Below are 15,960 nucleotides of genomic sequence, written 5' to 3' on the forward strand. Positions count from 1 at the left end.
GAGAATTGATAAATTGACACATGAAATTCCAGTGAAATGTTAGTAAATGGCTTTGATTAGGATAATTTCAAGTTACAATATGAATCATGCTTTAAACAAACTTTTTAAATATTATGTCCCAAAGAAAACTGTCTAAATTAAATTAAAATAGAACAAATTAATGATCTTTAAAGCACACAAGATGTGAGAACTGCTGTATTTTTCTTTGGCCAACTAGGAACATATCTAAGTAGGTCCCATTTGTAAAAATTAGAATTAGCGGAATGGATTATGTCTGAAGAGATGTCTTTCCAGGAAACCTTTCAAAATTAGTTTGTCAAACTTTTCAAAATTTTAACATGCTGTAATTTTCTTTTTTCTTTTTTTAATATTTTATTTATTTATTTGAGAGAGAGACAGTGAGAGAGAGCATGAGCAAGGAGAAGGTCAGAGAGAGAAGCAGACTCCCTGCGGAGCGGGGAGCCCGATGCGGGACTCGATCCCGGGACTCCAGGATCATGACCTGAGCAGAAGGCAGTCATCCAACCAACTGAGCCACCCAGGCGTCCCATCATGCTGTAATTTTCAACTGATACTTCCTTTATAATATGTAATTCTCAAAAATAATTTCAATTCAATTGAGGATGGTAAATTTTGTTTTGACCTTGAAATATATCAGTCCCTGTCTTCATGGTATTTTCAAGAGCTGTAAGATCAGGGAAGGGAATCACTGCTGTTAGGGAAGGAAATAACTGTCTCAAGATTTTATCTCTTTCTTGTTTTATACCTTCTTTGGGTATGATTTACAACAGGCTACTTTAGAATAGCCTTCTGCTTTTTCTGAAATCCAGCATTCCCACTTATTTGGGCTGGTTCCTTTTTACTTGAAAAATGAGTTTTATTGATGTTAGAGTGCTACGCCAAAATTCTTTTCCCACAAATATTAGTCGACTGTAGCAAATGATTGGAAAATTAACCCATGCCAATACAGTATGATTCTTATTAACTTGCAAAGGTTCCATTCCTTAATTTTGGCTGTACATCTCTCATAAATGCATTAAATTTAGAGTCAAGGAATTGTTCAGCTAGAAGAAACTAATACCATCATTTTACAGAATATTTAAAACTTGCCTGAGGTCACAGAACTATAGGCGACAGAGCCAAAATTTTAGGCCAAATCCCCTGATTGTGTAGTTGTTTTGACTGCACCACATCTTATATCTGAATATTCTTTAAATTAAAGAGGTCTAGAAGCTGCTATAAAAGCTTGTGTTGTTTATCTTTTCCTGCTTTAAGGCTGAGATAATATTTGTTATCAATGTGTAGGAAATATGCATATTATTTATTTTTAAACATTAACTGAAGTTAAAAAGCAAAGAAATTATAGGAATTATATATATTATGTATATCAAATGTCATAAATTTATTTATATAGTATATCAAAAATATATATTATATATCACATGGTATTACATTTCTAATTTATATAATGTATAAAACATATATACAACAAAATTTAAAAGTTTATTTTTATTAAATATACATTTGCTATATCATATATGCCTTACTTATATACACAGAAAGCATAACCAAAGTTAAAAAAAAAAAGCAAAGATAAACTATACAAAGAAATAGATTATTGAGGAAAAATAAATTTGTACTATGTGTTCTCTCAGGCCTCTCCTGATTAAGTTTTAATAAAAATATGAAAATGGGCTTAAAAATTAAATATAGGGATATCTGTGTGGCCCAGTAGTTTAGACATCTGACTCTTGGTTCCAGCTTAGGTGGTGATCTCAGGGTCATGAAACAGAGCCCACCATCAGGCTCTGTGCTGAGTGCAGAGTCTGCTAAAGTTTCTCTCTCCCTCTCCCTCTACCCCTTCCTGGCTCATTCTCACTCTCTCTTTATCATAAATAAATAAATCCTTTAAAAAATTGAATATAGGACCCTTGGGTGGCTCAGTTAGTTAAGCATCTGCCTTCAGCTCAGGTCATGATCTCAGGGTCCTGGGTTGGAACCCCACATTGGGCTCCTTGCTTAGAGGGAAGTCTGCTTCTCCTTCTGCCCCTTCCCCTACTTGTGCTCTCTCTCAAATAAATAAATAAAATCTCTTTTAAAAATTGAATATAAATATATGTAGACAGAATATAGATTCTGGCAAGGTGTCCTCTATTTTTATTCAAATTGATTCTTGATACAAATTGATTCAGATATTTCAAACATGAAAGTATTTGTTTATGGAATATTTTTCTTCTTAAAGAGTTTTGTTATTATTTCTAGAGAAAGGTAGATTTTTCTTTTTGAAATAAAATAAAGACTAAGGAAGATTTTAAAATAGCCCTTCAAATGAAATACCAGGAAATAAAACTACATAAAGATCAAGAGAAATTAATTAAAATTACTCTAATGAGGAGTATTCTGTGTGTGGGTAGTTACACATATATAGATACATACATAGGAAGTTATCATCATACAGGCTCCCTTTATAAAATCTTAAGCACTTTATGTTTTTCTAAATTACAATCTAAAAAAATAAAAATCTAAAAAAATCTTAAAAATCCAAACAACAAATCTTTCACTGATGAGAAAGTAAACAGTGCAAATTCTTTTTCCAACTTCAGAATTATAGTTAAGATGTTGCTTTATAGGATGCATGTGTAAGTACCTCCAGATATTTGTTTGAGGCATTCCAGCTGTCATTTCTATTTGCATGTTTCACCCACATTCAATTTGAAAAGGAAAATACTTTGTCCTTTTAATTCTATCTCTCTGGTCTCAAGTCGTGTATTATTGTTACAAGGTTTTCTGTTTTCTTTTCTTTTATAAATCTTCTGTTGCCAACTGACAATGTAAAAGTTTAAATCATGGGTTTTTGGTTTTTTTGTTTGTTTGTTTGTTTTTGCTTTTTGCCACTGGAAGAAATGGAGGGAGAATTTTGCACTGCCAGTTGCATGCAATCTGTCTCTAATTTATATTGTTGAGCTAGTCCCTTGGGGGTCTCTGGTAGGGTGACCCCAAAATACTTTTGCCCAATGGGCAATGATTGTTGCTTCAGCTACACTGCAGCAATGATTGGTTTCTGTTTGATAACAATTATCTTAAATCCTCATATTTGTAACTGCAATGTAAAGGAATCTTTAAAAATGTAAAAACCTTTCTTCATTCACTTAAAATTAATTTTGTCCACTTTCTATTCCAACCCCTTTATCTTTCATTCCAAACACAAGTTAAACCATGAAACCTGCTTGTGGTTATCTGTCGAAAGCAGCACCTTTTAGGATTATAAGAGATTAGTGAAATAAGTTTTGGGAGATCTAAAGTTGTGCTTATTTTGACCTTAATCTGCTTTTCACTGCTTAAGAGGCATTGTTGGTGAGTATCTCAGAGAAATTTTAAAAAGCAGGATACTGTAAATGTCATACTGGATGAAAATAAAATTGTATTCTAGTCCCTATATCATCTTGGGGTAGTTTTGCTTTGTTTTCATTTTTTGACTTTAGACAAAGCTCTCTATTTCTGGGCCTCAGAACCATTGCTAAATGCATTGGTCACAATTAGATACTAAAATTCTGTTTTTCTTTATCATTCTATTGATGTGCTTCATAAAAATAAAACCAGGTACAGTCACGGAATTATTTCAAAATGAATTAACACTACATTTTACTTTTACTAGAAACCTCAGATTCTTTTTAAGCTCTATTTGCAACTGTACATTGAGAGTCCCTTTTGAAAGTCCATATAGCTCAGTGATGGCTCAAGGAAAGACTAGAAAAACATCTTTCTCCTCTCTTGTTTATGGAGAGAGATGGGGTCTCTAATTACTGTTGGACATCTGGAGATGAATAATATATTGTAGGGTAAAGTATCCTTCAAACTGTAGAGTAGTAATCACAAACTGATGAAACAATCCAAGTTAAAATAAAAGCTCTGTCCAAAGCTGTTCTGAGTCCTTGGCTGTCCCAGTGCTGGGTAACAGCTAAGTGAGATCTGAAAGGAATCTTTTAGTCCATTACATAATGGTGGATAAATATAAATGTGTACAGAGAAATTCTAATAACTCTCTTTCTCAAAAGAATACATTAGTCTGAATTATGATTAGTTATTTGGTAGTATCTAGAAAAAGCATATCATGAAAACTGAACGTCTAGTTACTGAATCCTTCTTTTAGAAGTGGTCGAATTAATGTAAAAACGAAAAGCAGCAAAACAAAACAGAAAACACTTTGGTTAATTATCCTTAAAGATTTTAAATAGAGAGTGATGTCAGATAATGCTTAAAAGATTTTTTTCTTTGATAGGTCCCAGGCTAAAAAAGAAGTCATCCATAAATATTTGAGGGGAAATGTCCTGAGGAGACAACATCAAATTCAATTATCTTGAGTTGATTACTTTTTTAGTAGTATCTGAAGCAATATATTCAATGGCATTTCTATATTAAACTTTTTAAACAATATTAAACATTTGTAATTTCATTTTGCTAAAACCTCGTGTGTAAAACAACTAATATTTTCTTAATCACTCATGGCCACGATAAAATAAAATTGCTAAACCATGAGCCAAAACAGATTGATATTTTGTATCAACACCTAAACTGTACTCACCAAATGGACAATGACAATAGTATGACTCCACACCACTTTGGCAGGAACCACCATTAAAGCAGGGGTTACATTCACAGTAGTTGACGGAAGATTCACACATTTTACCTGAAAAGTATCAAACTCATTAAAAAAGTCTTATGCATAAACATATTAATACCATTACTGCATAACCATATGTAAAAGGGTGAGCCTGGTGGTGGGTATTAAGGAGGGCACATATTGCATGGAGCACTGGGTGTGGTGCATAAACAATGAATTCTGGTACACTGAAAACAAATTTAAAAAATAAAAAATTTAAAAAAATCTATTCTGAGAGATCATATCTTGGAGAAAAGAAATGTAAGAATATTTTACTTGACATGAGAAAATTGGAATACCTCTCAGTTCAAATCTTATTTAGTTATCCTATTGTAAAGATGTGCATTAAAATAGTTAAGAAATAATTTACATATTATAATAATTTACATAAAATAGGAAATTTACATCTTGGAAGGAAGTATTATTTTCAGGAAAATCACAAATGGTGAACATATTTAAATGTTTTCACTGAATTTATTTTCTCTTGTCAATGTTACTTCCTTTTTCAATTCTATAATGAGATTTGAAATTTTGCAGTAAAATTCTCACTGTAGAGATTTCCTTAGCTCAGATTTTGTAAAGATAAGCAACGGCCTCATTTAGCCTGTCAAACTAAAATACTTTCACTCTCAAGAAATATCACTTCACTGACACATATCTGTTATAAAACAGAGTAAGAAATCAGGAAACACATCATGTATTTCAAATTCTTAAGATTTATTCTTGGCTACAGGTTATGTATACCTTGTCTTTTTCCTAAAACATTAATACCTAACCAGCATATTTTTCAGTTTATAAAATATTCTCATAGGTCATCTCAAGTGAGTCAACTAATATTGACTGAGTGCCTATTACTGGCCAGGAAGGCTAGAAGATGGGGTATGGCAGTCAAAACACACACACACACACACACACACACACACACAAACACACACACACCAGGTAAGTGTCAAAACACTGCATTTCCATTTTGGTGGGGGAGATTAATCCAAGCAACAGAAAACATTTACATTTCATAGATGAAGAAAAGTCTTTTGAAGGCTAATATTTTGCCAAAGAAATTATAAAATTATGGCACAGACCAGTATAGGTCTGCTTCCATATCCAGGCTTTGCAAAGCTTTAACTGAATAGTTAACCTCTAGGTAGGCCAATGTAGAGTATATGGCCAGTTCTATTTGTTTCTACGGTGGTGGTGGTAGTCATTTTTTAATGTAAATCTAAATGTGTTCTAATGCCACTTTTCTATAAATTTTAGATTATTTCAATAATTTATTTGTTAGAATACTTTCTAGTTTTCCAAATCCCAGAAACAATGAGACATTATAGAGTTCTTTGTTTATTTCTATTAATTAATATGGGGGTTAATTGTTTAATTAAATAGTTTGTTTCTGTAAAGCTATTTTCTATTTCTTAGCATGATTGAACTAATGCCTTTATTAAATATCTTATGAAAACATGTAAGTTTTATGTGCACAGCTAGACTTAATATTGAGCATAGATAATCCATCTCATCATGATTACTATGGTTAAAACATAGTCAAAGTTTTGTTTAATTCATTTCTGTTTTTGTGGCTTGATTATGTAGCCACAGTTGTTCTAGTTTAAAATTATAAGCGTGAGTCAGACCCCATGACGCTGTTAACTAAACATGTTTCTCTACATCACAGTGTCATAAACAACATTTTTTTCTTTATAAACAAAATTGGGAACTTCCTTACAAGGCAAAATGGTAACATATTTAGAATACCTTTCCATTCTAGGGGGAAATAACGAAAATAAACAAGTTACCAATCTAGAGGCACAGAAATTAGGTTTTAAGTATTGTAGCAATGAGTTACATTTGAGAAATAGGAAGAACAACTTTATTATAAGCCTGTACAACATCACACCAGAGAGATGCTCTGTCATAGAACTCTCTCCTATGTTGTTTTCCAACTGGATTTCTGACAGATCCCTCTAGAGAAGTGGAGTTTTTTCATTAGTACTAGTATTGCCCAATGGAGAATAAATAAGACCTATTGGCTGTACTTTTAGTAACTTATTTGCTATCAAGAAAGTCACATCCAGTCCTTGCATTTTTTTTCCACTATAAGAGCATTCACATGTGCTATTGGACTAAGTAAGGTTTCATTTTTCTATTTTGAAAATTTCTTTTAGAATTATATTAAAAGTAGCATGTATTGAGTACAGTTGTCCTTGAACAATGCTGAATTTTTAAAGAAGCCAACCCTCGTAGTTGAAAATCCTATATAACTTTTGACTCCCCCAAGAGTTAACTACAAAGAGCCTTCTTTGACCAGAACCCTTACCAACAACATAAATAGTTGACTAACACATATTTTGTATGTTATATGTATTAAATACTGTCTTCTTACAATAAGGCAAGCTAGAGAAAATAAAATGCTATTAAGAAAATGATAAGGAAGAGAAAATACATCTGTAGCACTGTATTTATCAAAAAAATATACATATAACTGGACCTGCATAGTTCAAACCTGTGTTGTTCAAGGATCAGCTGGACATAGATTAATATACTTTTTATGTGGTTAGTCTAATACTATGAAAACAAGTTAGTGGGCTGCAAAATTACAATTTTACTTCTGGAAGATTGAAACAGGGAACAGAGAGTAACCAATTCAGGGAGAACTGTCATGAACATTCATGCAAATATTTGGACATACATGTTCGCTAACAAAAAAATATATGTGTATAAAATCACAAGCCGGTGTTGAAAATAGAACTACCCTATGACCCAGCAATTGCACTGCTGGGTATTTACCCTAAAGATACAAACGTAGTGATCCGAAGGGGGCACGTGCACCCGAATGTTTATAGCAGCAATGTCTACAATAGCCAAACTATGGAAAGAACCTAGATGTCCATCAACAGACGAATGGATAAAGAAGATGTGGTATATATATACAATGGAATACTATGCAGCCATCAAAAGAAATGAAATCTTGCCATTTGCGACAACATGGATGGAACTAGAGGGTATCATGCTTAGCGAAATAAGTCAATCAGAGAAAGACAACTATCATATGATCTCCCTGATATGAGGGAGAGGAGATGCAACATGGGGGGTTAATGTGGTAGGAGAAGAGTAAATGAAACAAGTTGGGATTGGGAGGGAGACAAACCATAAGTGACTCTTAATCTCACAAAACAAACTGAGGGTTGTTGGGCAGAGGGGGGGTGGGGGGGTTATGGACATTGGGTAGGGTATGTGCTATGGTGAGTGCTGTGAAGTTTGTAAACGTGGAGATTCACAGACCTGTACCCCTGGGGGGGAAAAAATATATATATATGTTTATAAAAAATAAAATTATAAAAAAAAAAAAAAAATCACAAGCCGGGACTCCTGTGTGGCTCAGTTGGTTAAGCAGCTGCCTTCGGCTCAGGTCATGATCCCAGCGTCCTGGGATCGAGTCCCACATTGGGCTCCTTGCTCATCAGGGATCCTGCTTCTCCCTCTGCCTGCCATTCTGTCTGCCTGTGCTCGCTCTCTCTCCCTCTCTCTCTCTGACAAATAAATAAATAAAATCTTAAAAATAAATAAATAAATAAATAAATAAATAAAATCACAAGCCTTTGATACCATAAATCTCAAATATATCTTCTTTTGAATCCTGTTGAAAAAGACTGCCTTTAAAAATTTTGTTTTTAATGGGGGTGGGGGGAGGTATCTGCACAAAAACCTGTACAGGAATGTTCATAGCCGCTTTATTTGTAATTTCTCTGAACTGGAAAGAACCAAAATGTCCTACAATAAGTGAATGGATAAACAAACTGTGGTACACATGTATAATGGAGTAATACTCAGCAATTAAAAGGAACATCTTCTATGGATCTCAAGGATATGATGCTGAGTGCAAAAGGCCAGTCTCAAAGGTCACATGATTTACAATTCTGTTATGTAATATTCTTGATATAACTATAGACCTAAAATAGAAAGAAATATAGATAAAGAAAATCAACTAGTGACTGCCAAGCGTTAAGGATGAGAGGGATGGGTATGACTCTATATGGGTAACATGAGGAAGATCTTTGTGGTTCTATATCTTGATTGAGGTAGTGGTTATAGAAATCTATACATGTGATAAAATGGCATAGAACTATTTACACATTGTAATAATGTGACTTTCTTCGTTTTGATATTGTTCTATAGTTACATAGAAATGTAACCCTCAGGGGAAACTGGGTGAAGGGACCTCTTTGTATCTTCTTTTTTGTGACTATAATTATTTCAAAATAAAAAGTTAAAGAATGTGCTAAAAAAAAAAAATTTTGTTTTTAAACAATAACAACAAAAGAACATTAGGTGGAAGTTTCATGTAATTTGTATAAATTGGTTATCATACTCTTCCAAAATTAGAATTTAACATAGGCACCTATGTTTAATGTAAATATAGACTATAGGCTGTTTCAGTTAGTCCAAAATTAAGGATGGAAAGAAACCCAAATTAAGTAAGACTTTCTTGGATATTAAAACATACAACTATGGAAATGGCAGAAGAAGCTACAGACTAAGAAAATATTAATTTGAGAATGAACTTCTTTCGAAAATTAAAATAAATTCTCAATGGAATCTGATTCTTCCAGTATACAACAAAATAAATAGACATTAGTGAGAGAGAAAAAAATTCAACCTTCCATTTTGCATTTTAATTTAAGCCAGGGCTTTATTTTCTTACTTTTCTCTAGAAGATAGATATAAAAAAATGTAAAAAAAAAAAATGACTCTGCTAGGAGTTAAATAAATCAATTTATTGTTGGGTTTGAGAAAAATAATCATATTTATATGCTGGTGTTAGAGTATATAAATTATTTACCACTCAAAAAATTTGGTTTCGGTATTCCATTTGATGAATATATTTTTTTAATTAGTGAATTTCAAAGAGGTCGCCATACCAGATTCAAAGACACAGTTTGAAAATCCAGTCTTGTAATTTAAGTTATTATTTAAAAGACTGTTTTATAAGAAGGAAAGATGTCATAATTTTACAAAGAATTAAAGGACAGCCTTGAGATGCAAATTTCTAGGGTTTGGAAAGTCCATGCTCTATTATCCAGTAAGAAGTCAGCAGCAAATTCTGTATTGTTCTCCACATATCTATCTACTTAAAGTCTCATGTTAATGGCATAATGTTTATCAGAGAATGCAGCAGTTTGAATTACTCTAACATGCGTCTACTACAAAAGAATCTGATGTGTTGATGCACCATGAAGGCAAAATTAGGTCATTAACTTAATTAATACTGCAGGTCAATTAACAATATTTGTCTGAGCCTTGAAGCTTGCAAGTATACTGATAGGGCTTGCACAATGAAATGTAACCATATCTCTGGAACACAAAAAGCCATGTTCTATTAAGATATGTTGTAATAGCAGCTGTTTACAAGAATAAACTGGTCTCATTGCTCTGATATTCATCAATTAATGTGTTGATATAATTTTTTTATCATAGATAGAAGGAGGTATGCTTCGAGAAGTATAAGCTCTTAGAGAATGGGAACTACTGAAAAAGAAAATGAATGGATCATGGGAGGCCAGTGTATCCACAGACTTTCAAAGGTTACAGTTTAAATTTACAAAAGAAATTTAGCATATTATCTTCATGTTTGGGGCAGAAGGTATGCTGAGTTCATAAACTGAATCTGTTGTGATCATCTGTGGTCTTTGCAAAAGGCTGTACATTTGAATTCCATTCATTCCAAGAGAACATTTTAATGCTGATTATGTAGAGCAGAGCTAAATTTATTCTCACCTGTTAAATTTGAACACCTATGAGAATATGATGATTTCTTAGATTATATTACATATATTACATATAATTCTTAGAATATATTACATATACTAGATCACAACAATGACTATTTTTGGATCTATTGTATTTATACATAGATAGAAGGGAGACTAAAACTATCAAAGTTCAATTTATCTCTAAGTTGATTATATTATTAATAAATATGATTTCCTAACATATGTTATTTATTCTGAATATTTATGCTTACAAACTTTTTTATTATTTTAGCAGAAAGTAGCTTTTTTCACACTGTTAATGTTTCCTATTATTGTGCAAAGAACTATGAAGATAGCTCATCTAAAGATCCTAATCAAATAGTATTATGTATTTTACAGCAAAAGAAAGCAAAAATATCATGTTTAAGAGGAGCTAGTAAGAAAAACAAAAGGGAAAAAAAACTGTTTTCCTTTTGTATTTTAAAACATGTAAAAATACAATTTCAATGATACTACAGATGATTATGTATAATGACATTCGCACAATCCATGATAAGCTTACAAATATGTTTTCTGCAGAAAAAAGAATTTAAGCTTCTGGAAGCCTCTTATTAATACTTTCATAAATTGAAAATTGTATTTTAAAGAAAAGCAATGAATATAAGAAATGAGCCACTCTTTTGTATTTCACAGAAAATTTTATTTCCTATCTATTCACTAGATTTTGTTTATATTCTATGGTGTTCTGATCACATGATCACGGACAACATTCACGTACAACTTGTGATTTTAAAAGAATGACTCAGTTACGACTCCCATCTTCATGAAAGCAAATGCTTGCCAAGTTTCTCAGTAAAATTACTATGCACAACTTGTATATAACTTTATATGTCTGGAAAAAAAATTCCTATTTATACTGTCAAATGTCATAAAAGTGATGAATGGACAAATATCATCCTCCCCTGAAATATCCGAACTTACTTGAGACCAGAGGAAAACTTCTCCATATGGTAATAAACCCTGGCATTACTCCAAAAGACACACCTAAAATGCATCCAGATGCGTGAAAGTGGATGGGAAAGGTTAAAGGGGCTATGAACTAATTCTGTTAGGAGAGACCCAGATTTGAAAATAAGCTCTATCTACATGCTGCATTTTACAACACCATCTATTCCTCTGAAAGACTTAATGCAGGATTGTGCTACAAGCAGTGGATACCTGGAGCAGGAAGAGAAATGATAATTGGTTACTGACTACAATCGTGCTTTCTAATTAGTGTTCTATTAAGTGCAAGAAATGTCATTTGTATAGGAAAAGAAATACTGGATTTGTAGTTATTAAGCTGCTAATTTTCTCCAGAATCCCCTGAACTTCTGAGGCATGAATAATATGAAAGATATTTTCTTTTGATTTACTAAGGTATGTTGACAATAATGTAATTTCTGGTATTATTAAACCTTGTGAAAATATCGAAAGTAATTTTTCACATGCCCTATACTATATTAAATCAATTCATTCTTTCTAACATGCTGTATTACAGTGAATCAAAGCTCCATTTATGATATAAAATTAAATTATAGAACAGTTTTTTAATAATGAAACATAAAGTGATTGTTACTGAATGTGAAGTCTCAGTATTTTTTTTTTCAATTTCCTTTTGGTTATTTTTCCAGTAATTAAGAAGAAGAGATCAGAAACACAAGTTATACAAACAAATTCGTCCTTTCTAAATCACTCATTCATTTAAAAAACTCCTTATTTCACATGTATTATGTGATCCTATGGTTACCAACTTAAAATAAAATTTAAAAAATGTATACGATAAATTCATATTTCAGGAATATACTGGTGGCAATGTGGTAATAACTATATCCCTTCATATCTTTTTATTGTAGTTCTGTAATATTCATTTTTGTACTTATGCCCTTACAGGATGTTCACACTAAAATCTCTGTTCAGCTAGCAATCACTCCCTGTAGGATTCTTAGGATAAAATTTTTGGTTTTCATCAGTGCATAAGCCACTCACTCTTCCAGTCTTTCAAGCAGTTTATGTGAAATACATAGTGGTGGTAGTGGTGGTTGTGTGTGTGTCTTATGGGGTAATATCTAAGGATTATTTAAAACATAAAGTTAAGAAAATCTCACAGTTCCAGTTTGTAATGCCACAGACTTTAAATATCCTTGAAAAAGTACAGGTAAAAGTTCAAAAAAGTAAATAGAAGATAGATGATTGGAAATAGTTCTGATGTCCAAAAAACATTTCAGTATATACAGGCCTTGGGTAAAGCTTTACTAAAGCATTAGCACTTAATTAGCATTAATAAAAGTAAAGCTAACTAGACTGAATATTTTAAAAAGTTCATTCTATGAGGTACACGTATGCTTAAGTAAGAGTTTTGTTTTATGGTTCATTAGCTCTGATTAGCCACTTTAAGATGTCTTGACGCATTTACTCCATCTTTCTGAGTGACATTAGCTGGTAAAGACTACCTGGAAGGACTAACTCAAAATGATTCTTCAGGGATTACCTTTACAAAGAACATTAAACAGATAAAGACATTTGAACAATACATTCAGTATGGATTAAGATTTTGTCACTATGCTTTTTGTTATACTGTTTCCTATAAAACAAAATGAAGAAATAAAACTATCAGACTTGAATTATCTGCTAGTTTTACTGGATGGACTATGCACATAGAATTTAAAACTATGAATTATATGAATTCAAAAAAATAGATTTGTATTAATCTTTCAACTTTGTTTGTTTACATCATTCTTGATGAGCTGGATTATCTCCAACTATGCGAATGAAGACTAAAATGAGCTCTGAAGAGGGGCAGTATGTAAAATTACCATAGTAATTTCAACTTACTTTTGTAACTTCCAATAAATTTCCTAACAGAAAGAGGTTACAATCTACAATCTTTGTTTGGCAGCTCTGGCTCTAGAGTCACAGAATGTAAGCTGAATTTTCTACATTCTTTCTATACCAGATATTATCTCTTGACACTCAGCATCATTCTTATCCTGTATTGCATGACCTGGAAGACACGAAACTATCTTTTCCAGGAGGGCTCAGGCTTAGATTCTGCCAGTGGGTGAGAGTTGAATGACATTTGAAGAGTGAAGACAAAGCAGGGATTGTTCTGGAACTCGCTCATTGCAGGACTGCAGGTAGACAAGATGATTGGCAGTGGTTTCTTGAAATACCTACAGTGTTCCTATTGCTGAGGTTATTGGTGAATTTTCCCAAACTTCATTCTTAGTCAGTTTAAAGATTTTGCAAGCTATTTCTTAGCATTAAGTACCATCTTACCTGGAAGTCTGGAAGTAATTTCAGTTCTTGACCAATCTCATACCAATATACTATCCCATATGCTTTTTGTGCATATCCAGTAGGATAGTGGACAAAAGTTCTTAAAAGATATCATGGGCTTGCCATAATACTCCATAGCAAATACAAACCAATGTGTGATGAAGAATCACATACATATAAAAAGAGGCTCTAGAGCCAAGCTCACAGTGAAAACCTATTTAGACCACGTTCTGTGCCATACTGGAGGCAAGTTATTTAATCTCTTTTAACACATCAGAGACACAATATTTTGTGCCTTAATAATAATAATACAGTTTCATTGAATTTTGAGAAGAACTAAATGAATTACTAAATGAATAATAATGTCTATGATGTAAAGAACTTTAAGCGGGGCTTTAAATAGCAACTTCATAAATGCTATGCATATTTCATAATGAAAAGAGGGGAATTCCTAAAAGTTTCAATTACTACATTTAGAAAAGTATGCAATGTACATTTAAATGTAACAAATCAAAGAAAGTAACAAACTAGAGGGAAGTTATGTTGAAGAATTTGCTCTATGCCCAATCACAAAGCAGTATCTATGCTGAAATCAGCATATGGGGCCTTTGCTCACACATTGGTAGTTCCCCTATTCTCTATCTACTACGAAATGCCTTCACACATTTTTCATTCTAGGACTAAGTATAAACTCATTTTCAATCTAAGTATGAATGAGTGTATTGTCCTAAAATGGACAAAGAGATAATCTTTATTGCTGAATTCTCAGCAATTCTCAAGAAATTTTTTGGGTTGGAACAGGAAAGACTAAGGATAATTTTCTAGAAATTCTGAACTGATTACATGGATCCAGCCTTATTGTTCAGGATGCTAATACAGCTAGGGAAAGATTCACACATTGTGCCACTGAGGTTTCTTGTCTTTGTAGAAATTCTGTGCTACACCTATATTATTACCATTACGTAGCATGACTACTAATACTACTAAATTTTATTGCAACTTATTGAATGCTGGACACTCTGGTAGGTGTTTTATAAGCGTTATCTTTATTTATTACAACAAACTTAAAAGATAAGTAAGTATGATTATTTTCATTTTGCAGATAGGGAAATTGAAGGTTAGCAAGGTTAAATGACTTCCCAAAAGCTGTAGCTAAATCAAACACTATAAAATCCTTTTATTCTTTTCATTACATGTTATTGCTGCTCCTTTTCCTCATTTATATTTCAAGGATATTATTTTATTAGTAGGCAAAACTTGCATGTTCTGCTTTGACTTATTCAAATTTGCTTTATGTCACCATCAAGCAATTCGATTCTTCAAATATGAAACCATAAGTATATACATGAGGGGCACCTTTTTAAAAATATAATGGGGCACCTGGGTGTCTCAGGCAGTTAAGTGTCCAAGTCTTGGTTTCAGCTCAGGTCATGATCTCATGGGTCATCTGATTGAGCTCTGGTTGGGCTCCATGCTCAGTTGGGAGTCAGCTTGAAGATTCTCTCCTTGTGCCCCTCCCCACACTATGTATGCATGCTCTCTTTCTCAAATACATAAAGAAAGCTTTAAAAAATAAAATAACTAAATATATATTCTTTAAAAAAAAAAAGATTTCATTTATTTGTCAGAAAGAGAGATCCCAAGCAGTGGGAGCAGGAGGCAGAGGGTGAAGAAGGCACCCTGCTGAGCAAGGAGCCCAATGCAGAACTCGATCCCAGCACCCTGGAATCATGACCTGACCCCAAGGCAGACACTTAACTGACCAAGTCACCCAGGCATCCTACCAAATGTATTTTCTTATAAAAACTTCTTTTGAAGTATTATTCTGTGAACTATTTACCAAATTTTTAAAAATACATCCTAGTTTTACCTACCTCACTAGTATTTTATATTGTGTTTGTAAACACTGCAGAACAATCTAATCTAATATATATGGCCCGATACTGTAGAGCGTGCAAATTACAGAAGAAACTTTCTCTCTCCTCAAGCTTATTAACAGCATAATATTTGTACACATTTGAAGGTGTACCAACAACTGATCAGCTAACAGATAGATTTTGGATAGATAGATAAATAGATAGATAGATAGATAGATAGACAGATGATAGGTAGATAGTTAGATAGATGATAGACGTAGAAACCAATAGAGATATTTGTAATTTGCACACCATATCTTATTAAGATGCCAAAGACTAGTGAAATGTATTTGCTGTCCTATATTTTATTATGCTTCTAAAA

General features: G+C 32.7%; 1 protein-coding gene across 1 annotated transcript in view; it reads right to left on the minus strand.

Annotated features, from left to right (window-relative positions):
- Positions 1-15,960, minus strand: part of FAT4 (FAT atypical cadherin 4) — a 180,314-nt gene that overhangs the window by 22,739 nt on the left and 141,615 nt on the right. Inside the window, exon 10 of the mRNA XM_032858045.1 lies at positions 4,583-4,687. Coding sequence (XP_032713936.1) covers positions 4,583-4,687 — 105 coding nt within the window. The remainder of the gene's footprint in view (positions 1-4,582; positions 4,688-15,960) is intronic.

The sequence above is a fragment of the Lontra canadensis genome, unplaced genomic scaffold, assembly GCF_010015895.1.
Source record: "Lontra canadensis isolate GAN:19392208 unplaced genomic scaffold, GSC_riverotter_1.0 scaffold1, whole genome shotgun sequence".
In the NCBI taxonomy this organism is placed as follows: Eukaryota; Metazoa; Chordata; class Mammalia; order Carnivora; family Mustelidae; genus Lontra; species Lontra canadensis.